We start from the raw sequence: 25,151 nt of genomic DNA on the forward strand, positions 1-25,151 counted from the left end.
ATCAGTGGTGTTTCTATCTCTCTCTTCCTCCCTGAAATCAATAAAAATATATTAAAAATAAGTAGAATAAATAAAAATGTAGGCCATGGATGCAAAAGATCTCCAGAAATCATCCATTTTGTCATCAGAAGACAATGATATGGATCATATACAAATATTTTGCTTAAAAACAGAATGTATTGCTGGCCAAAAACAATTCTGCTCTGTTCTAGGGAAGGGAATGGAGGCAGCTTTGTCCTTTCCAATCCTAAACCCATGGTCATCACCATTCTGCTTATGTAAGATTTCTATATACTTGATTTCTTTACCAGGAACTGAGTCCCTGCAGTGGCAAGATAGTGAAAGCAGTTGAAGAGGTCATAGCCAGTACCCGAAGGTTTTAGTAATTGAATTCTGATCAACGGACTCTGAAGCCACCCTTTTAATAACATCACATCCCACTAGATCATAAGCTACAGGGAAGTAGGAACTGTATTCAGTTCCTAAATCAGGCCATGGCACATGGCCTGTCACACTCCTAGCTCTATTCCTGACATACATGTTCATAAGTGACAACTGGATAAGCACCGGCTACATAGATCAACCTGAAAACCTGCTAGGGACATGTTTTGCAAACTTAGTAATGGAACTTCTCTTCGTGTTTTTTATTTAAAACCATTTTTAAGAAGTTTGCTTTTAAGATAAGTTATTTTCTAGGCAATACACTCAGGTCTTTAATGGAGACCTAGTGATGGAACCCTGGCCTTAAGTCAGTTATCTTGATACTGTTATAAGTCAACATTCCAAAAAAACATAATAACAGAAATTAACAGCAACTACACATAAATCCCAGCGTTTCTGAGCTAGAAGCATTTTCTCCCCAGGGGATGGGATTACAGGTTTGACAAATTCTTTTCATCTGAAAAAAAAAAAAAAAATCACCTCTCTACCTCCCTGCCCCCAGCCCTCTTCCACCTTCTCCCTCCCCCTGGGGCACGCATCCTCTGACCATCGCATCTCACTGGGAAGTTGGAAGAAAGCAACACACCAGCTGCACCCATGTGTGCTCCTTGGGCGGGAACAGCGAAGTTCCCGGGCAGAGCCTTCCGTCCCTGAGCCGGCGACGCAGTAGCTCCGATACCTGCTCAGCCTCACGCGGCATCTGAAGGTCTGTCCGCAGCGAAACAGTTGCGTCTCCATCTGGCTGCCAACCCACCCAAGCTTTCTTCTCCTCCACCACCGCCACCTTCCCTCCTTCCCCCCTCCTTCCCCTCCTTTCCATCTTCCCTCTCCACCCCCGCCCCCAATCTCCTCCTCTTTTTCTCACTAAAAACGGTTGCTGCTGCTGAAGCCGAGCGTCACTTGGGCTCCCACCGCAGACATGGCGACATTGACAGTGGTCCAGCCGCTCACTCTGGACAGAGGTAAGGGAGCGACTCTCCCGTCAGGCCATTGCCTCCCCTCTGCCTCCTCTTCTGTCCCCGCCAACTGCCACCGGGACAGGCGGACATGCTCGGGCGGGGGGAACAGAGCGAGCGAGCGAGCGAGCGAGCAAGGACGAGCGAAGAAGGCGAGGCGTTCGCGCTGAGAGCAGGAGACTTTCTTCCCCTTTCTCTGCCTGCCGCTCCCCGCCGGGCCGGCCGAGGGGTGCCTTCGCCGGCCCAGGAGCCCTCACCGCCACTCCCAGCCCCTCGCCCGGTCGCCTCGGGCCGCCGGCTTTGTTGGAGCGGATGCGCGGCGACCGCCAGGCGCCCGGGGCTCCGGGTTGCAGAGGGGCAGGGAGGAAGCTCTCCGTGCCGTGCCCGGCGGGGGCGCCTGCAGCCCGAGACCTGGGAAGCACGGCTGGGGGGGGGGGGGGGGGGGGGGGAGGTGGGATCCAGGAAGGAGGAAGTTTGTCCCTGCGCCGGGGGCGATGGTCCGTCCAGCTCCCAGTGCCCTGGCAGCTGCCCGGGGGCGGGCCAGGCGCACCCCGGGGCAACGGTGCCAGGGCGCACGGCGGTGGGGCTGCGGCGGCGGGAGTTGCTCTTGGCCAAAAGGGCAACGCGGAGCGCGGGCAGCGCGGTGCCCCGGCTGGGGGCGCATCGTCACTGCAGCTGAGTCCGGTTATTCCCGGCTCCGAAGGTGGAGGGGGTCGCATCTGCCCCCACCGCCCGGTGCTCTCCGGCAGGGGCAGCCCTCAGTTTCCCTTGCCCCGCCAGCCTCGTTCTCTTCCACCCGTAGCCACCCACCGCGGTGCCCGGGCTGCGGAATGCGCTGGGACGCAGCGCAGACTGGATTGAAATTCAACTTCTGACCTGCGACCCTGTGCGCCCAGCTCTCTGACTTGATGGGGAAGCGGTGTTTGCTTTCTCCCCAAGTCCTCCTCAAGCCTGAGGATGAAGACATCCGCTTGGATCGGGGCCTCTCTGCTGCACCCGTGAGGGGTGATACCTGTCACCGAGTGTTGGGTTTTCCTTCTGGCTTTCCCTGTCCAGTTGTGAAGGCGCTCGAGTCCCGCGACCCTGCAGCGGAGGACACCTGCTTGTCCCCCTCCGCAGCGGCCGGATTTAGGACTCTGGGTGGCCGTTTGGAAATGGTGTGTTCAGACGAAAATGATTTAGTTTGATGTGCCTCTAAAAATATTCTTCTTAGCGGCTTAAATTGGACTGTGGGACAAGGCAAAAGAGCATCCTGCTGCGAGTACAGTGAAAAAGCCAGTGAGGTTTTTAATTTGGAGAGATTGTGGGTGACTTTAAGGCAATCTGTTGGCGCCAGAACAGATCTTATTTGGTGCCCATAGCAACTTGGCTTGGGGGTAAAAGTTGAATTTTTTTATTTATTTTGGGAAATGTTAATTTGCAAACTTGTAAATTAATAACAGTAGTAAAAGAACTCAGAAATCCATTGTATAACCCATGATTTCACTCCAATATCATCATCTGCACTAAGCAGGATAAATCCATTGCCACTAAGAGCCAAACAGATGGCAAGCTACGAGAAATTATGTATTTTCTAAGTATTTCTGTTTTAATGTAATGAGCTCTTATATTGTCTCATTACTTAATCAGTCTTTAAATAGCTCAAGTAAATGGACTACAGTAGGAGAAAAAAAACACACAAAACTCCAAGATAATTTCATACCTGAGCAATTTATATACTACTACATACTACTGAAAATAGTTCACTTTTTGGTTTTACCTTAGCCCTTAGATGCCTCCCTCAGTTGTGGAGTGGAAATGCAATCTGACCAAGAGCTCTTCTTAAAGTTTGTTCTTGTTCACAGCCAGGCTGTCCCTGTCCTTCCCAGTGTGATTAGTTTCATGCAGTAAGGAGCTCAAGAGGCAAGCTGGGAGAGTCTGGTTGTAGCTGAATAAATTAATTCACCAACAGCTCAGTGCAAAGTCTGTAATTTACTGATGATGGGTTATTGGTAGGATTGCTGTGCATAAAGTCAATATGTAAAAGTATTTTTATCTCTTGGTCATTAAAATATAATTCATTGATTAATTTCACCATTAAACTGATGAAATAAAGAATTCTGAAAAAAAAAAAGAGTCTCTTAAAAGATGAAGCCAAATACTACTTATCTGGGTCCTAGTTGTAACTCTGATACTTTGCATGAGTCAGTTAGTCTCTCTGGGCATCAGGTTTCCACTGTGCAACATAAGGAGTTTGGCTGAGATGACTCTGACACTGTGCAACTTTAATTTGATTCATTAAAATTAGGACTCAGTTTCTGGTCACCCACTGGAAGACTTTTCAAGCTCACCCCAGTTGCCCAGGTTGTTTTGATGTCCTTTGATGTGCACTGAAGTCACCTGCCGCTTTGGCTCCATCAAAACATTTCTCACACTGTTGCATCTGGCTCCTCACTGAATAGAGCTCCTTCAAGGAAGAGGCCATTTCTAAACTCATCTTTGTGTTCTCAGTGTCTGACCTTGTCCCTGATCACAGTAGAAAAATCACACATTAGTGTAAGTGAACTAAGGACTGCAGTAACTTAATCACTGTTAAAATATAGGGATTTGGCAGTGAACTGAGGTACAGTTTATAGATTCACAACATTTTGGCCCTGAAAAGGATGGCAGGGAGAACATAGGCCGGCAGTTTAATGTTTCGTTTTCCCTACATACTTGACAATTACTATCAGTTACCATAGCTCACCAAGGCTGTGATTATTAACCATGGGGGATTGTAGCAGGTGGGCAAAGGAGAGGGAGGAAGGAAGATGTTTGACAAAACCTCCAAGGACATCTCAGCAAACCTGAATTCATGTCCATAATTTGAGAGCCAGTTCTTTTTTAGCATCTTCATTTTTTCAAATGAAAAACATGCAGGAAAGGACAGGATACTATTCTAGGTACTGGGAGATTTTACGTTACAATCTAATTTTTCTTATTTGATGCCCTTTGGCACCATAAATTGATTTATCTGGAATCTTCATGGCAAAGGTTTTAAGCAAACTAATCAAAGCTATGGATTGAAATTAAGATTTACTCCTCCCAGAATACAAAAGGTATCTGAAAGGAAGACACTCAGAGTATGTGCTAGCTTCTTGGGTCTTGTCTGGGAAGCAAGCCTTTGCCAGGACCAGGCTGGGCCCTGAAAGGGCAGTTTAAGGTTTTCACTTCTCTGTGCATGTCCTAAACTCTTTTCCATCTACCATTAAGACCTCATAGTAACTTTGTGGAGGCCTCTGGATAGCTATTGGCAGAATAGGTTCCTATTCATTCTGGTCCCAGTCCTGATGATTTTTCATTTATTTATTGTATGTCTACTATGTGTGAGACCCCACTATGGGATTGGCATGCATGGTGAACTAAACAGACATAATTCATCTTTGTTGTAATTAGAATCTACCCAGAGATAAAGATTAAACACACATACACACACACACACACACACACACACAAATGCACATATATAAGCAAACCATTCATCATTTATTTATAACCTAATCTATACAAGATGTTGTAGGAATATCAGAAACAATGTTCCTGCTTTTATGGTCCTTAAGAGTCTAGTGGGAGAAACAGATAATAAGTAAGGAATTAATTAATTCAACAAAAAAGTGTTGAGTGACAGCCTATGGCAAGCATGGTTTTAAGCAATGTGGCAGTACTAAAGAACAAAGCAGATAAAGTTCTAACGGAGTTTACATGCTAATGAAGGAGTTGCACATTGAACACATACATATACAACTATAAGTGCCAGTGAGAAAAATAAGACTGCATCCAAGAGAGCAGTAGGGGCTGCTGTTTGAAGTATGATAGTCAAGGAAGGTCCTCTGGGTTGGTGACATTTAAGAGACCTGATGAAACTTAGGAGCAAACTTTGTAGCTGTACTCTGGAGAAGAACCTCCCGTGTACACCCTGGGACCATCAAGGGAATTGTTGAGAAGATGTGAACACAGCGGAGAGTCATAGAAACTGGGATGTGAGGAGTTGATAGCCAGGAGCTAAATGATGTAACTTATTCATAGGATTTTAGATTAATTGAAAATATGAACTGCTCACAAGACAAGTAACATGACATAAGGATAGAGGAAAATAGGGAAGGACCTATTTAGACAGTGATGGTTAAGGAAGGCTCACTTAAACATTTAAACAGTTCTGATGTATTAATAAAATCCTTAGGAAAAAAAGTATTCTGGAAAGAGGGAAGAATACACAGAAGAGCAGTTTCATATGTACAACTCAGCTACTATCTCTTTAATACATCTATAACCAATCAAATGGTTAAAAAATATTACCAAGGAATAATAACACTCTATATATCCTTTCTTGGTTTTTAGTATACCAAGAAAATCTATAGATCTGTATTTTGCTTATTTTTCCTAAGCGAAAGCATCATATGTTATAACTAGATTTTCAAATGTAAATTAAATAGATATCACTATGCATAAATTTACATGTGAAATCTAAGTAGTCATAATATGCGATATATTCATTTTCATTTTAATCCTGACTAATAAAAAGGGAATATGCTAATTGACCCTCACACCATCGCAAAGATGGTAACACCCACAGCCAATAAGGAGGGAATATCCTAATTGCCTGCCCCACCCTCAAAGGTGGTGGCACCCTCAGCCAATAAGGAGGGAATATGCTAATTGACTGCCCCACCCTCAAAGATGGAGGCGCCCACAGCCAATAAGGAGGGAATATGCTAATTAACTGCCACACCCTCAAAGATGGCAGTGCCCACAGCCACAAGATGGTGGCTCCCAGTCCCCTCAGCCCTACCGGGTGGGCAGGCACATGGCAAGGCCCAGCTGCTCCACATGCCTGCCTCCGGAGTCCCCCAGTCCCCTCAGCCTCCCAGCCATCCAGGGCCGGCCCGAGATGTAGGCAAGCCTTAGATGGCGGCTGCCCAGCTGCCCAGGGCCGGCCCAAGGCACAGGCAAGCCTCAGATGGCGGCTGCCCAGCCACCCAGGGCCACCCGAGGCTCAGGCAGGCTTCGGATGGCAGCTGCCCAGCCGCCCAGGGCCACCTGAGGCTCAGGTAACCGGCTGAGGCTTGCGCTCTGCCAGCAGTGGCAGCAGCAGAGGTGTGATGGGGCGTCGCCTTCCCCTGATCACCAGGTCGCCTTCTGCCCCTGAGGGCTCCCGGACTGTGAGAAATGGTAGGCTGGGCTGAGGGACCCCCCGCTCCAGTGCATGAATTTTCATGCACCGGGCCTGTAGTATTTTATATTAGACAGTGATGTAGAAAGTAGCACTTGAAAGTTACCCTTGTGGCAAAGAAAAGATGCTGATAAAGAGATTAGTGTGGATCTTCTCTTCCAGAATTTCAAGCATTCACAGCAATTCTTCCCTACAGCAGAGGTCAGTTTACCCAGATTTCAGTCTCTAAAATCAGAAATGACCTTCAGTTAAGCTCAAGGGAACAAAGCAACATATCAGCCATGACACTCAACACCTTCATGACAAAGAACATGGGAATAGGTCACTATGTAACTTCATGGACTCAGTCACTTTCTTAAGTCCAGTTGCTCCAACACTCCTTTCACTTTCTATGTCAAGGTCAGAAAAAGGTAACAATAGAATTTTTCAAAATTTCACTTCTGCTACCATTTCTCTCTAATTTTCAGCAGAATGGCTTAAAAATAATGGCTTATAAAAATAATACAAAGCCAATTTGTAGAGAGAAATGGATAATTAAGACAATTTTGAGGAGTAATTAATATTGTGCTATCTTAAATATTTGAGACTGTTTATGAAATAATCAGTAGCTTACAATCTTCATCTGGTGCTTATATAAGAGAAAATGTTGTTGTCAACCGTCATCTAACTTTTCTGTGAATTAAATTCAACTTGGATAATTTGCGTAAGTGTAAATGGAAATCTTGATTTCTTGGCTTCTAAAATGTCATACATCAAAATATTGATTAAACAACTCTTGATGTGTTTCCTCTTTAAAATTTTTGTCCTTTAAAAATTCTAAAACCAAGAACTTTTATGTTGTAGGTTCCGACCTTATGGAGAAAAATAACATGAGAGCAAGAATTGAATGCAAATGAAAATCTCATGGCACTACACTTTTCATAGCATTTGTGATACATTAAAATTTTTCTCTCTTCCTTTCACTTTTCAACACATGCAGAGCTTATTACTTTATGTATATCCAGATTCAAGCCTTGGGGCAAGCCCATAGCTTTTCTAATAAGCTGTATTCACCAGTTTTTATAAGATCTGTATTTGCCTGGAAATTGCTTTTGCTCACAGTCTAAAAGGACTTGCCCTTTCTCCCCTTCTCTCTCCTCTCTCTCCTTGATATATATAAAACATTAGGAGACATTAACCAAGAAGAAAAGTAAAAATTAAGTTAGTTCTTATGTTGCTTTAAAAATATTTCCCCCAGTAATTGTGATGGGAAGGAAAGAGAGAGGGGCTGATTATATGTTATGTCTCTTGTCCTAAAGCCTTCTCACATCAGCAGTCAGATATGTTTTAGTCTACAAACATTAAGTGCTTGCTTGCTTGCTTTCTCATGTTTTCTGTAGGTGTCACTAAACATTAAAAATTATTGAACTTTTTAAAAATAGCAAATCAATATTTGAGTGTTTACTTTTTCACTATGTAGTTCTAGGCCATTTTCCAGGAGTCAGAATTCTGTCACATTTACCTTTTCTTTCCTTTTTGATAATGAAAAGTTGGAAAGAGACGGACCCAAATTTCAAATTTCATTATTAGAGAAAGGTATTTTGCATTTAATGGGAGTCTTATACACAGCTTTGAAGTGGAAAAGAAATTGAGAAATTAATGACAGAGTTTCCAGAAAAAGAAAAATAAATGTGGCGAGTACCTTCTAATGTGGTGTGTCAGCTATCTAAGCCCTAAGATGGATTTGGTGTGCTCTGCTCAGTTATGAAATTAATGATTTTGCTTTTGGAGTGTTTTTTTCAGGAATCACAACTAGGGAAAGGGGACTATCAAGTGAGAAAATGTATACTGGATATTAGGGATTGTATTATAGGTACAAAGCCAATACCACTTAGAGGTTTTTCTTTTTTAATTTTTATTTTAAGCCTTAATATTTTCTATTAGGATATAGTTTTTATCAGATCAGAGATGTAGAACCCAACACATTGTTTGGCATATAGTTGGCATACTCAACATTTGTCTTTTGGTTGAAGGAATGAATGAAGTTGATTTAGTTGGACCCAGTATCCTGAGAGTCATTCTTAATGGGAAAAAAGCCTTCCAACCTATAATAATGCAATGGCTATCTTAGGTTGTTACCTTTCCTCTGTGTGTGTAGCAGACTCCTAAAAGTGGAAAGCTTTCCAGGGCCAAGAGAAGAGGCGAGGGGTTGGTGTTGGTGTTTGTAGCTCTACTTCCATTGCTTGAATGTGCATGCTGTCTTAACTTGTTATTAAATCCGGCAAGTTAATGCCAGAATACAACTGAAAAGGTTTAAAAAAAGGTGGGTGGGTGGGGCCCCAGCAGAATCCCCCCCCCCCTTACACAAGATACTCTGTTTCATCTTATTTATTTTTTAACTACAAATGGATGAATGATAAAGTTATGTCCTGATAAACAAGTTAATGTGAATCTAATTTGAAATCACTCTGTATTTGCAAATGTAAGCATAACCTTAAAGTCATATTGATAGCCTAAGGTCATACATATGATTGAATTTACTAAGTAGTATGCTGGCTGAATTTGAAGACTTGCTAATAAAAATATATATGGTCAAGGACAACTTGGTAATTATGTTGATTGAGAATTATTTTGCTGTTATATTTAGATAGTTATTTGTCTTGGACAGAAAACTAGAACTTCTAATTTAAACTGGTGGTAACTTCCTTTTAAGAACACTATAACTATTTCAAGTCCAACTGGTTTTGCTATTTTTGTTTACTTGCCTTGTGTGTTAATAGTTAATATATTTTGGCATAATATGTTTTTTCTATCAAAGAATTATCTTAAACAAAAAGGATAGAATAATGGGGATCACAGAATTGCAATAAGATTTAAATACCCAAAGTAGATGAGAAAGAAAAAATAAAATGACAGCTGAGTTTTGGAGAATGGCAGAGAGACTGCTGAAAATGGTTTTTGAAGATTATTGGAGAAGAGCAGTAATTGTTCACAGACAAGTATTTTGGCTTCCAAAAAGGCGAGAAGGACACTGTAATCCAACCTACCTGTCAGAAAAATCTAAGGCATATTCATACAAGAGTGGGATCCTGGCATTTAGAAAAGAAAGTGGTAATCCCACAGAGCTTTCATGGGATCACTGAGGATAGGTCTTGTCAAACTTTTAAGCATGTGCCATAGCCATACTACTCATGACATCACAATTCTTGTGGAAAATGTGGAGGTGTGTGAAGGGGATGGTTGCTCCCTTGGGTTTCAAGTGGTTGAAACACTAAACCAAGGCAGTTTCCTTCTCTGTCTTATTCAACACTATTATCAATATCTTGTACTAGGGTAATGGGAGATTTTTACAGGTGACCTAGAACTGGACGGAATAGCAAATGCTTTGACCAACCATATCAATGTTCTAAAATTCTACCTAGCTTGAATGACAGTGTTAAAGAACAAACTCTAACCTGGAACATTAAAAATCTAATTGGCTTTATTAAGTGATTCTTGAATCTGTCAGCATCCCATGTAGCAACCAGGAAGGCACACTTACGAGCTGTACAAAACGGAAGGTGTTTGTAAGCAGAAAGAGGGTGACTAAGAAGTTAAAAAAGTAGATTATTTTAGGCAGGGACAGCTTCCCTTAAGAGAAGGATGGGGGTTTAACCAGGCAGATGACCACACTAGTGTTGATCAGGAAATTCCAGATTGATTGGTTTAAAATTCCAGTCCTGGGAGAGGCTGAAACTGCAGTCAGGTTACTTATTAAGTTTTTGTTTGGTGACATAGCTTAGCAAAAGTGCCTCCATTTTGGCACGTGTGTGTGTGTGTGTGTGTGTGTGTGTGTGTGTGTGTGTAACAACAGGTTACAATAAAAGAGATAAAATTTAGTGGAAATGAAATGTGATTTTCATTCATTCATTCATCAGCAAAAGGGAGCCAGCCCCGGCTATTCACTTTTCTTGTTTGTACTGTCCAGGAAACACCGCCACACAGGACTCCGCTCAAGCACATTGGAAACCTCTTACAGGGCCTGGCCCTAGGTCAGGCCATTGGGACAGTCCTGGGCTGGGGCAGGGGAGGCTTAGAATGGCAAACAGGTACTCCAGAGCCAGCCTGCCTGGATTGGAAACACTAGACTGTTTTCCAATCTGTGTTCTTATTTGTAAAATGGCAAATGATAAAAATAGGACAGACCTCATAGGAAGCTGGCTTTAAATAAGTTAATATGTAGAAAACACTTAGAACAGGCTTGACATATTAACTACTCAACAATGAAAATTATTTCTTCCTTGAATCCTAGAAGACATGTACTCCCACCCTGCTGCCAGAGGCAGGGACAGATAATGCTTGTTGCCTACAGACATACTTAGAGGCACGGAACCTGCTTACTAGTATTTTAGTATTCTCTAGAAGCAGGGAGCATTTGGACGTGCCTGCAGGTCAAAACAAAAAGGTTCCTGTATCTGTATACTCACCTAATCTGCCAACCCACTCTTCCCCAAAATCACTTCTTTCTTGATGCTCCAATAATACTTTTTTACATAATCCTGGGAGAGCACTTACTACACAAAGTTAAATTTTCCTTTTACACTGCTGTCACTCTGACACCGTAAGTTATTTACACACATGTTTGTGTACCTATTGTTCACTGCAGTGCCTGAAATGTAAGTGCTCACATGTGTGCTGACTATATTAGTGTTTTGTCTTTAAGTGTCGCATCATTTCAGGGTTAAAACTAGGTAAGTGAGCAGAGATACAAGATGACAGATTTTTATTCAAGAAGAAATTCCCTACATTTATGCTCTTCAAAATTTATTCTCTTCTGGGAATTAGTGAACATCCTATTACTGGATTACTGGAAACATACAGGCAAAAATTGAATGACAAATTGGGAAAGTTGTTACAAACAGACTTTAAGATTCAGTAATTGTTTAGGATAGGGATTAGACTTTTTGTCGATGTTCAATGTTTTTATTCTATTTATGTGAGGTATATCAAAAGTGTACTAAATAGTTGACTGGGGAAAATATAACCAAGAGTGACTTTTTTTTATTCCTTTTCAGTGTTATTTGATTATAAAGCATCACGAGACACTGAAGTAGGCAAACATATGCCAGTCAGGGTGTGAGCTCTGGATCCAGACGTCTGGATACAAACCCTTCCTCTCCCTGCTTCTTCCTAGCTATGTAACCTTGGCCTGTTCCTATCTTCTCTGTACTTTCATTTTCAACTGTGAAAATGAATGTACTAATGCTCTGTACCTCTTCAGGTTGCTGTAAAAATTAACCAAGAAAACATATGCAAGTGCTAGGAGCTCTGCCAGGTCCATAGTAAGTGCTCAGTAATGAGTGATTATCCTCCCCGCTTCTCCCAGGAGCCTGCCTTTTCCCAGTGCAATAAATGGGAAGTGCAATAGACAGATATGGGGATGAATTGCAATTCTGCCACTTATTATCTATGGAAGCTTAGAGTATTGCTTACTCTCTCCTCATTTTTCTTCATTCTTAGTACGGGAATAAAGACACCCACTTTGCATGGTGATACACTCCTTTGATTCTTCCTTCAATTAGCCATTCAAGGAAAAGTGAATGAGAATCTCCTCTGTGTCAGGTCCCAAATCAAGGGCTGGGGGAAAGCTTGCAGTCTAGGGAAGGTAGACATTAGACAGTTAACTTATGATAACATAGTTTGAGTATTTTAGCAACAGCTCACACATAATGAGCATTTACAACATGCCAGGCATTGTGCTTAGTGCTTTTCCTGTTTCATTTCAATTAGTCCTCACAAGAGGCCTTTGAGGCAGATGCCGTTAGTGTTTTGAAGAAGTGGGAATTGAGGCATAAAGATGCTAAATAAAGCAACAGAAGCAAGCAATAGGAGCTCAGGTTGGTTGGTTCTTGAGGCCTTGAGCTTAATCACCATACTACACCGGGGAGAGCAAGTACATAGGTCTGTAACAGGGTCTGTAACAAGCCTTGGAGAACTTGAACTTGTAAGGGCACCAACACAGAAGTGCTTGCAAAGGCTTCGAAGAACAGGCAGACAGGTAGGAGGCACACCGGGACAGCAGTTGCCAAGGACAAAAGGGAAAGAACTTTGTCCAATGCTTACAAAAAGAATGTAAATTAAATGTTGGTAAAGAACAATTTTTTTTAATATAATTTAAGTGATGTATTTGAAAAGTCTAGTAGAATTATTAGAAAATAGCAGGTGTTTAATAAATGGTTGTGCTTAGTATTCATGGCAGCTATTAATTTCTTAAACCTAAAAATCAAAATGCTCATAGATAGAATGGTAAGAAAGTGCCAGCAATATTTCGTTCCTTCTTCCCATGCTGTGCCAGTGACCCAAGAGGCGATGGCTGTGACATTCAGATTACCTTTCAGTGATCTGTAATGCATAGGCAGAGCTTCTCTACAGACCTGGCTGTGATAATAGCGCCCCAAAGCTCCTTTCCCTACAATCCTTGCCTTCAGTTAAGGTATGTGAGAGGGATTTGAGAGCATAGCAGCATGAAGAGATATTTGGGACTTCTCTTCTCCCTTCGAGATTAGCTCTTGCCCTGGCCAGGTTGCTCAGTTGGTTGGAGTGTCGTCCTGTACACCAGGAGATTGCAAGTTCAATCCTGGTCAGGGCACATACCTAGGTTGTGGGTTTGATCCCAGCCAGGGCAAGTACAGGAGGCAATGTTTCTCTCTCACCTTGATATTTTCCCCTCTCTTTCTTTCTGTCCCTTCCTCTCTCTGAAAATTAATAAAAACATCCTTGGGTGAGGATTAAAAAAAAAAAAAAGATTAGTTCTAAATGTTCTGAAGGGCATAAGCACTCTCTGCTTACCCATCATCATTAAAATATATGTCTTGAGGTTTTAATATATATTTCACTGGATCAAGTAATCCCATATTTGTATAACATTAAATGTATAAGACATGTTCTACTTAAGTAAAACTTACAAGCTGTCTCCTTTAAGCCAAAAGTTATTAATTTAAAAACATTTTAACCTAAAAATAGAGGATTAATTTCCTTCTCTGGTATGGCATATGTTCTCTAGAAAATGGGGTTTTGTAAAGGGATAGTGGATGTTAAGACAAATAAGGCAGTAAAACCTCATGCATATTACAGAAGCAATGCCGAGATGTTTATTTTGACTGCTCATAGGGAAATTCTGTGTCACTCCAGCTTCTCAGACCTACTTTAGTTCCTTGAGGTTGACAGATAGATGCCTCTGGATAAATGAGGTATTCTCTGACCATGCAGACACTTATTTCTTCTGATATCACACGGTGTCTAAGTACTGCCAGTTTGGCATCCAAATGATAACTGGGAATTACAAAGTGTTAAGACTGGGTGTATGCTATGGACTGAATGTTTGTGTGTCCCCTATCTTTCCCCTCCAAAATCCGTGTGTTGAAACCCTAAGTCCCAATGTGATAGACTTTGGAGGTTGAGCCTTTCAGATAAGGTCATAAGGGTGGGCCCTTATGATGAGGTTAATGTCCTTAGACAAAGAAGAAACCAGAACAAACTCTCTCTCCATCATGTCAAGACACTTCCAGAAAGCAGAAGTCTATAATTCAGGACAAGGTTTTCCCCAGAAACTGAATCTACTGGCTCCTTAATCTTGGACTTCCCAGCTTCCAGAACTGTGATAAATAAATGTCTGCTTTTTAAGACACTTAGTCCCTGGTGACCCCTTGGTTCCTAGGTCGATGCTCAACCACTGAGCCACACTGGCTGGACAATACTTTACTCATCTAATAATGATGGTGAACTTTGCTAATCTTGCTATGTCTTTTTGTTTTTGTTTTGTTTGTAGTGGTGGCCATAGGGTTGACAATATATATGTTTAATTTGTCACATTCTCCCTTCAAATAACATTATTTATTTCCTTCAATAAACTTCCACTTGCTTCCTCTCATCATTTGTACTATTTTAGTATGCAGTCTATAAACCCATAATTCATTGCTACTAATTTGCTTTTAACCAGAGGTCATGAGCTATAACCCACAGGCCAAATCCAGCCTGTGAGCTAAGAATGTTTTTCACATTTTTAAATGTTTGAAAAAATATGTGACATCTGAAAATTATATTAAATTCAAATTTCAATGTCTATAAGTAAAGTTTTACTGGAATATAGCCATACTTATTAATTTATATATTGTCTATGGCTGCTTTTATGCTGCAATGGCAAGTTGCAACAGAGACCATTTGGTCTGTGAAGCTTAAAACTATGTACTATCTGACTCAGAGAAAATACTCACCAACCTCTGCTTTTAGAGCATTAAAAGTGAGAAGAGAAAATGTCGTTTCTATTTACCTTTAATTTAACTATTTGAGGAGCTCCATGCTCAACTTCCAGTCTTCCCTGGGTACCTGTGTCCCATATGGTGCTCTCTCTTTGCTCTCTACCTCCCCCAAGGGGTAGGCTGTTGTTGCTTATTATTTGGTACTTACTAGCCTGGTGCTGGGAGAACAAGGTGCCTCTCTGTTTTCCTGCCCCAACCTCAGCCTCAGGAAGGCCCTGTGCCTGCATACAAAAATGGGCTTTCTTAGTGATTCTGCCACTCTTGGGTCTACTAGACCAAACTCTGTCCTCCTGGTTGGAGGGTCTTGTATGGGGGAGTTCCCTGTCCAGTGGTAGGGGGCCGCTAATAGTATTGTTACAGGATCCTGGAAATAGGTCTGCTTTCTGCTTTCACTGCCCTTGCCCTTGGGTGCAGTGGTTCTCAACCTTTCTAATGCCGCGACCCTTTAATACAGTTCCTCATGTTGTGGTGACCCCCAACCATAAAATTATTTTCGTTGCTACTTCATAACTGTAATTTTGCTACTGTTATGAATCGTAATGTAAACATCTGTGTTTTCCATGGTCTTAGGCTCTACAGCAGCGGTTCTCAACCTGTGGGTCGCGACCCACAGGTTAAGAACCATTAGCAGGGTCACGACCCACAGGTTGAGAACCGCTGCTGTAGAGCCTAAGACCATGGAAAACACAGATATTTGCATTAGGATTCGTAACAGTAGCAAAATTACAGTTATGAAGTAGCAACGAAAATAATTTTATGGTTGAGGGTCACCACAACATGAGGAACTGTATTAAAGGGTTGCGGCATTAGAAAGGTTGAGAACCACTGAGGATTTGCTTTTACTTTCTCCCACTTGTAATGATCTTTACTTCTAGTCTTTGCCCCGATCCATTCTTTCTTATGAGCTCTCAGTGAAAGTCTGTGGAAAAAATCCCACCAGTACTACCCACAGAGGTCCTATACTCCCATACCTGCTCACATTTGAACTTTCATGAATTTGTTTTAAATTTAGCTGAATTCTTCCTACTAACTTGTATGACACCACTTCTGCCCATGCTCTGCTAGGACGGGTTTTTATATGCTTTACTGTTTTGCAGAATTAACTCATCCTGTGTGAGCTATATAATTCACACTAACCTAGTTGAATAAGACATTTTATTCCCAGTTGGGAAGACAGATTTCGAAAGCATTTTGCAGCCTGGCTAATTTTTGCTACTTATTTGTACATCTGAGCAACTATTTGGTCAAGCAGACTGTCTTTATGTTGTTGCTCATATTCCAAATTAAATTCCAACTTAGAGACTAATTTGAATGAATCTGTAACATGGCAAGCTGAGCTAACACAGAACCTTGCTCATTACAAACATCGAGATGTGCTAGATAAAATTTAACAATTAAAAGACTATCTATAGCTTTAGATTGCAAATGAAAAAGTGTAACCCCTAGGTTCCAGAATTGAAAAGGGAAGTGAAGACTGGAACCATAGTGATATTCACCTGACACCTTGGTAAAAGTGAGGGAGGGAAATAAAAAGGGTGCTAAATGGTCCCAGACTTAGCAATAAGCCCATGGCGGGGGGGTCAGTGCAAGACCAGGGCATGAGATCTGTACCATTACCACACCCCAATCTGCATTGCTTAGCTTGGAGTCTGAATATACACCACAGAGTTGGTTCAGGAAAGTTTCTCCCAAGAAACGTACATAAAATGAATCCTAAGCTAGGACAGATCAAAAGAAGTAAAATGAAAGACAGCACTCTTCAGAAACTTCTAGCTCCATTGGTTTCTCATAGACTATACAATCTCTGACACAGACATGCTCACAGTTAATTACACAGTAGCAACACGAAAGCGATAAAACATTGGAGTGGTCACAACAGACTAGAATGTAAATGAGCCCTGTGTTTCTGGCAGAAGGAAGAGAAATTCAGAGAGAAGAAAGTATGTCTGAAAAACGAAAAAAGCTTGACAGAAGAAAGCAGAAAGAGACTATAAAATAAGCATATTTATAATTATTAAAATATATTTAAAGAGAATGGAAACTATAAGAAAAGAACATGACACCAAAAATAGGTGATTTTTAAAAAAAGATTATTGCAAAATATGGGGAAGAATGCTAAAAATTTTTGAAAAATAAAATGACATCAAATTATTAAATTTTTGAAAAATTTAAAAACATTTATTAACAAGATCATTATATACAGGAAAAGAATCACTTAAATACCACCATTTTCACTTTATCCGATGCTATAGGCTTATACTAGAAATGATTGTTGAACCTGAAAGGAAGCTATTGTGGGTTAAGTATTAAAATATCCAGGAACTGTTCATGAGGGTTGTGTTCGGTTTTGATTTTTCTGAGATATTAATCTGATGGTGCCATTCAGTGCATTAAACTCTTCAGTGGCTTCCTGTTGTCCCAGATTCTTAACACAGCTGGCCAGCTGAGTTTTCTGGAGTGGGATTCCAGCGTTTTGTCCTCCCACCTCCCTCTCACCACTCTGTATGGCGGCCACTGTTTTAGAGTTCCTTCCATTTGTAAACATACTCTCCTGAATTTGCTATTCCTTTGCCTGAAATGCTTTTTCCTCAGATAATAATGAGCTTCATTCAGCCTCTGCTCAAGCTTTACCTCCTGGGAAATATTATCCATATTTAAGCAGTCTTCTTTCCCTACTCTCATCATTTTTTATTTTCCATCCCAGATTTGTTTTCATAGCATTTTTATTAACTGACCATATCCACATTTTTTTTTTCCTTGCACATGGCCTTTCCTCTTTACTTCTTATGTTTGAAATGCCCTAAGACCATAGCCTGGTACATGATAGGTGTCAAGTGAATATTTGTTGAATGAACAAATAAACTCAGGGTCTTGGCAATATTGTTCTCTTTGTGGGAAGCTCTTCATTTCCACTTTTTCCTGGGAAACTCCTACTTGTCTTCTTAGCATTCACGTTTCTGATTCCTGAAATCTTTTCTTGTTCCCTCAGCCTAGGTTGGATTCCTTTGTTTTATGTTTCTACAGCACCTTATAATGTTCTTTTTCAAATTCCTTCAATGATTCACTCAACAAATAGTTATCGAGTGCCTACTATGTTCCAATCCCTGTTCTAGGCCCTGGGGATGCAGTAGTGAACACAACAGATATGATCTCAACTCTCATGAAGCTAATATTCTAGTGAGCAGGGGTGGAGGGCAGACAAGAAGTAAATAAACAAGTATACAGTACCTCATATAATCATAGGAGTGTAAGAAAACATGAAGCAGGATTATGGGAAGAGAGAGCCAAGGAAATAAGGGTCTGCCCTTTTACATGGAGGACCCAGGAAGTTGTCACATATTAGATAAGGGTTTTTTTTGTTTGTTTTAATTTTTATCTTTTGTTTTTATTTTTAAATGTATTTTGATTGATTTCAGAGAGGAAGAGAAAGGGAAAGAGATAGAAACATCAATGATGAGAGAGTATCATTGATTGGCTGCATCCTGCATGACCCCCCCCCCCCCACCATAGGGATTGAACCCACAAACCAGGCAGGAATCTAACCATGACCTCCTGGTTCATAGGCCTATACTCAACCATTGAGCCATACCAGCCAGGCTTGTATTAGATGTTTTAAAAGAGAAATTGTAAGGAACTGAGGGATTGGCCCAATGAAAACTGGGAAGACCTGAGTCAGAGGAAACAGCAAGTGTACTAGTAAATGTCAGAGTCAATAAATCTCTAAAGGTGTGTAGGAACAGGAATGAGCCCAGTGTGGCTGGGTGGAGTGAACAAGGAAATGGTAGGCAGTAGTAACAGATGAAGTCAAAGAGAGACTTCTTACAAACTTGTTTTTTGACAAGTGATGGCATTTTAGTTTTCACAGTTCTCACTGGGATGGGCAGGGGAGAGGGCAAGGGTCAGGGTGCAGGCTTAGGCAGGATAGTCCTAAGAACCCCAGGTCCTGAAGGTGCAGCCCAGGAACAGCTGAGAGGGGGTGAAAGGCTGCACCTACAACTTTCAGAAATGAGGGCTACGGCGGGGAGCTGGTCCAGCCCAGCCATCCCAGCAGAAGATCAGCACCAGCTCTTTTCCATACTGCTGTGGTGGTCCGGGCAGGAAGGACTCCACGCAGTGAGGTCACCACACAGAAGCTGTGGCTAACCTGCCTCCAGCAGTTATGATGGGCTGCTGAGAGCCAGCTCAGGGCCTCCTACAAGGCGGCGTGGATATTCTTGTGGAACTGAACTGCGCGCTGAAGGTAGGATACCCTGCCCATGGACTGGGTGAGCTGGGGCTTGCTGTTTTAGACACTTTGGCTCTTAAGCTAAAATATTAAAGCCACTAGAGGGATTTTAGTTTGAGCAGACTCTTTCTGCTATGTTGACCAAGGGGTAAAGGGTAGACAGGGAGATTAGTTAGAAAGTTATGAAAACAATCCAGATCAGAGGTGGAGGTGGGTAGTAGTAGCAGGAAAGGTCATAATAAGTGGTCAAATTCTGGATACATTTGGAAGACATAGCCAGCAGGATTTGATGAAAGGTTGAAAATAGGGTTTGAGAGAAACAAAGCAGTCGATGATGGATCGGGTGTCTGGCCTGAGTACCTGAAAAGGTGAAGCTTCATTCTACTGAGATTGGGAAGGTTATAGAAGAGCATATTGGGAAGGGCTAGTCTAGGAGGATTATAGATTTCAGTCACTTTAAGATATCAGATACCCACATAAAGAGTTTGAGTTGGCAGCTGTAGATAAAATTCTGGAACTCTAGAGAAAAGTCCAGGACAGAGATATAAATAGGGGAATTATCAACATATAGATAGCATTTAAAGCCATCTGGAGGATAGAAAAGACATGATGTTTGATGACTCAGCTCTGGGTAATTCTAACATTTAAAGATAGAGAAGATGAGGATGCACCAGCCAGGGAGAAAAACCAAAAGAAAGTGGTGATCAGAACCTTTGAAGAAGATGGGAAGGATTATCTGGGTGAAATGCTAGGAGTGAGGTAAGATGTCCTCTGGCAATTGATGTCATTGTGTCTAGCTGTGGAGGTCCTCGGTGTCCCTGACACTTGGTTGAAATAGCAGGTGAAAGCTTCATTGGAGTAGTTTCAGCAGGGGATAGACACAGATATTTAGAGACAGTATTAATAACTTTTTCAAGAACTTTGGCTTTCAAAGGGAGTAGAGAAATAGTAAGGTAGCTGGAGGGAGATATAATTCTCAACATGCTTGAAACTCCTGTGTGTGTAAGAATAGTAAGTACTATATGTGGTAACAACTATGTCCATCCTGTTGACTGCTTTTTGCAGAGTATAATGCTTGACCCAAAGTGTATGATCATTGAATATTTCTTGAACAAATAAATACTATTCATAAAATTATAACTAATATTTGTTATGGTTTAGAAATATTTTCAACAAATGTTACTTTAAAAAAATTCAGCAAGAATATGTATTTTGACACTGGTGAAAGCAGGAAGTGATTGCAGGTAATATGATCAGTCCACATCTACTTACCAGTTTCCCAGCTGACTCATTTATGCTAAGCACCGCATACCATCTTTATTTCAGAAAAACCTGAAATATGCAAATTAATTTGCTAAAAATATTCAGTGCAGGTTGCTTTAATTATGTATAGCAGCGTTTTTCAAACAATGGAGAAAATAAAGTAAATATATTTTTCTTCAGCAAAGTAGACTGATTTAAGTTTGGTGAGCATCAGGAAATCATCAAGTCTTTAAAGAGATGCTTATAGTACCATAGTTGTGTGTGAAAGTTTGATTCATTGCTAAGTGATGGTATGCATCTATTTGATGCAGCACATTTATTTGATATGAAGATGAGCAGTTGTAGTACAACATAATATCCTCAGCTTGACATCTGGCTAACTACAGAGATGAAGTCATGAAAGATCAGATAAAACATGTAGGTTGCAGATAGATAGGGGTGCTTAGCTTTCTTTGATGGATAATTGAGAGTGTTTAAAAATTTTGAGCAGAAAGGGGAAATGATCTGAGTTATATATCTATTAACTAATATGAAAATTGGTTACAGAATTGAATGGATGGGGAAAATCAGTGTTTTACAAACATTATTCTGGGGTATTTTATTGGGGGCTCCTTGAAAAAAAATATTGCATGGTAAATGAAATAGGAAATATTGGGTTTCCCAACATTGGGTTAAACAAACTTAAAGATGTTCCTTTACTGTAGCCTATGCTATACTTTTTGAATATCCAAGTCCTGTGGAATATGGTACTCTTTGTTCAAGGGAGCCTACTATTCTTGGAACAGTTTGACAATTATGTACTATATTATTGTGGTAATTGGATGACCTGACCTGGACTTCAGAGGGGTTGTGGGAATGGAAAGGGAGAAAGAGATAACAGTAGGCATGCCTTATTGACTAGTAGGTGGGGAAGTAAGGAAAGAAAAAATCAAAGGGGAAACATTGCTTCAAAAAGTTGGTGAGTGTAGCTTAGCACAATGAGCTTTAGAATGCTGGGGGCGGGTGGGGGGATGAACAAATAAAAGTCAGGGTGCTTTGATCTGGGAACAGTATTTAAGGCTGGAAACAAGTTTCAGAAGCACAGACACTAGTCTATAGTGCTGGAGAATAATCTTGAAACGGTTAGAGCATAAATTGGGGATATTGAAGAAGTAATAGCTACAGATTTCTTTGATAAAAATTGCAGGAATCAAGCAAAAGACTAGTTTTAGAAAAGATACAGCAACAAGTACTTGAAAATAAGTACTTTTTTATTAGTGTGAGTAGCATAATTTTCACTATTCAGGCTGAGATATAAAAAGAAAAGTGATGTAAAAAATGTTTTTTTCTGTTCAGCATATTAATTCACCATGGCAGGAAGGAGTAATGCATCCTTCAGAAATCTTGACATAGTCAGTGGGCAATCAGTGTTTTCTGACAAGCAGGGATTCCTCCCTGTTTTAGCTTTGTCATTCCTCCTGTGAGTATTGCTTCATGATGATCCACTGTGTCCATATCAGGATTATAATTCTAGATTTACACCTCCTGTCCTTGACATTCTCAGAGGTCTACCTTCAGGGCCTTCTTGCAAGCCCTGCGTTCTCAGAGAAACCATTGTTTGTTAGAACTGTGCTTGTCAGCACATGCAGATGTATCAGGAAAAATGTAAGAATTTACAGAACACCTGAAAGGCTGAAAAGGCATTGCCACCAGAAATAAAAACTTAAAAAAAAAAATTGGCAAACTGAGATTAAGTAAAATACAACACAATATGTCCTTTGTGGTATTAATATTCTTTGCATAATTAGGTCTACATGCATTTATGTTCATATGGAAATCCATGTAACAAAACATGCAGATGCATTTTCAAGGTCATAATGTAGAGTTTGGAGGATAAATATGGAGCAGACAGTAAATTCATAGGAAAATGAAGTCAGCCAGCTCTCCCCAGATGGTCACCTTTATACTGTTTTTTATAGCTTGTGAATTAGGTACCTATGTTTTCTTCAACTCTCTCCTGACATTTGAATTCTTGCATTTGAATTGCAAATAAAAACAATGAATCTTGATTTTTTTCCACACAAAAGCCCACCATGTTTTTGGTCTTCTTTTTTCTTGGGATGCAATAACACATTCATATTTTGGGATTCTTAGTTATTTTAATTTTACAATTTATTGGCTGGTGTGATAATAGAAATGCAAGTGTAATGGTTCAATTCACATAAAGGCTTTCTTTTTGCATTTTTAAGGACACTGGCTTGAGTAATTTTTAACATTTGTTTAATTTAAAAATATGGATATTACAAATTTTTTATAAATATTTTTGAAAGATCTATGATTCATTATCAGAACAGTCACATTGATTCATATTTAATTCAGTTTAAAGTGTTCCTTCAATATAATAGTCACATGTTAGGTACATCATCTACCCTCACATATAAGAAGAACAATGCCTTTAAATAAACAATGATTTTCAGGTAAACGGTACACTTTTCTCACTCACTGCTTTCAAACTTCTGTGACACTTGAACTGGCACTCTATTCTTGAAGTGTCAGAAAAAATGATAAGGCTACTTCGATCAGTGCTTATAAATCAGCACAATAATTTATTCTTTCTTTTGCATTGTTTATATTCATTAATAAATATTGACATTGAGATTCATGCAGAAAAAAAGGGATTCCTTAGAGAGACATATTAATTTTTTTCCATATCTCTTAGAGATACCCTTGATAAATGTAACAGAAAAGTAAATGTGTTTAAAGCATGAGTAAAATGTGATGAATTACTTTGCACCTGAGATGAGGTATTCAGTGAATGTATAATTAAAGATAAAACTACTCAGTAAATTATGGCAGGAGTGGTTTATGTTAAAACCACTTGAAAAATAATGCCTTTCAAATTAAAATTGTTTATGTCTGAGTAATTTGTCTTGTGTTAAAAAATGTGATATTATACTCAGATCAAAGCATTCAGATGGTGTTTTTCAGGTTTGAAAGATAAAACAAAGCTAAGCTTATTTTATTTAATCATCTCCAAAATGGTACAAAACCAAACCATTTACTATAAATTCAAGGCCTTGTTGAAGAAGTCATTTCAAGTTTATTGCATTTGTCTATTTATTTTGAGTTAATTATATCCTAATGGCTCATGAACTAGAAAAGGTACAATTATAATTTTGGGACAGTTAGTAGTCTATGGGCTTAAATATTTTTTATCTGACAGGAAAATATAAAATTATTTTTAAATCTAATATGAGGTCCCAATATGTTTTTACCTAAATAAATGCTTTATTTGTAATTTTTAAAATTCCTCATGTATAGAGTCTATAGCCCAACCTCTAATCTTCATCTCCTACAATTTTTAAAGATTACATTTAAAAATGATTCTGATACATTTTCATGTGCAGAGATTGAATCCTCCTATCAATAAAGAGATAATATGCAAATTGACTGTCACTCCAACACACAAGATGGCTGCCCCCATGTGGACACAAGATAGCTACCACAAGATGGCCAGCAGGGGAGGGCAGTTTTGGGCGATCAGGCCAGCAGGGGAGGGCAGTTGGGGGGGACCAGGCCTGCAGGGAAGGGCAATTGGGGGGGACCAGGCCTGCAGGAGAGGGCAGTTAGGGGTAATCAGGCTGGCAGGGGAGCAGTTAGGAATCGATCAGTCTGGGAGGGGAGTGATTAGGGGGTGATCAAACTGGCAGGCAGAAGTGGTTAGGGGCAATCAGGCAGGCAGGCAGGGGAGCAGTTGGGAGCCAGCAGTCCTGGATTGTGAGAGGGATGTCCAACTGCCTGTTTAGGCCCGATCCCAGGATCGGGCCTAAACGTGTAGTTGGACATCCCTCGAGGGGTCCCAGATTGGAGGGCATGCAGGCTGGGCTGAGGGACACCCCCCACTCTGTTCACGAATTTTGTGTTCCAAGCCTCTAGTTCAGGGGTGGGCAAACTTTTTGACTCGAGGGCCACAATGGGTTCTTAAACTGGACCGGAGGGCTGGAACAAAAGCATGGATGGAGTGTTTGTGTGAACTAATATAAATTCAAAGTAAAGGAGTGGAGGGGAGAGCAAGAGAACCGGATAGAACAGCCGGATCTGGCCCACGGGCCGTAGTTTGCCCACGGCTGCTCTAGTTACTACTATAAAGCTAGTGAGCAATCATTTGAGCAATGTGCATTGAATAACTTTGAGCCAGACAACCCTACCCCTTAACACTTCCTTCATCTTCTGGGCTAGTATTTTCTTTTGGCTCATTACTTATTCAATAAATATTTAATGAGTACCTGCCATGATTTGTGGACATCAAAGGAGAACAAAAAATAATCATGTTCTGTTCTCATGAAGCTTACAATCTACAGGAAAGACAATCAAATGATTATGAAGATAAATGTAAAATTACAATAATGATAAATACTAGGAAGCAAAAACATATGGTACTATGAAAGGACCATGGCAATAGTAGGCATTTAATAGTAGACAGTTAATATTTGTTAGCTGGATTAATGAAAACTAATAATGAAAAGGATAACATGGAGAATTGCTCTAGAGAAAGCTTCCCTGAGGAAGTTATATTTGACTCGAGATCTGAAGCATGAATAAGCATTTAGTTGGTAAAGAGTGTAGGAAAAAGGTCTCAAACAAAAAGAAAAACAAGGATTTATGTCAAGATTGAACATGACAGAAAAAAAGAATGAGCCTGTAATAAGAGTTTAAAATAGAACATGGTGCCAGGGGAAACTGGAGTGATTGATCTTTATTCATAAAACTAGAGGCCGGATGCACGAAAATTCATGCAAGAGTAGGCCTTCCTTCCTCTGGCT

The 25,151-nt window shown here is 40.5% G+C and overlaps 1 protein-coding gene across 3 annotated transcripts in view; it reads left to right on the forward strand.

Annotated features, from left to right (window-relative positions):
- Positions 1–999: 999 nt before the first annotated feature.
- LIN7A (lin-7 homolog A, crumbs cell polarity complex component) overlaps positions 1,000–25,151 on the forward strand; it is a 160,754-nt gene continuing 136,602 nt past the window's right edge. For 2 of the 3 annotated variants that reach the window (XM_080661518.1, XM_080661520.1), the window contains exon 1: positions 1,000–1,403. In XM_080661518.1, coding sequence (XP_080517644.1) covers positions 1,361–1,403 — 43 coding nt within the window. In that variant the 5' untranslated portion in view covers positions 1,000–1,360. The remainder of the gene's footprint in view (positions 1,404–25,151) is intronic. The other variant, XM_080661519.1, reaches the window with a different exon arrangement.

The sequence above is a fragment of the Plecotus auritus genome, assembly GCF_963455305.1.
Source record: "Plecotus auritus genome assembly, chromosome: 3".
In the NCBI taxonomy this organism is placed as follows: Eukaryota; Metazoa; Chordata; class Mammalia; order Chiroptera; family Vespertilionidae; genus Plecotus; species Plecotus auritus.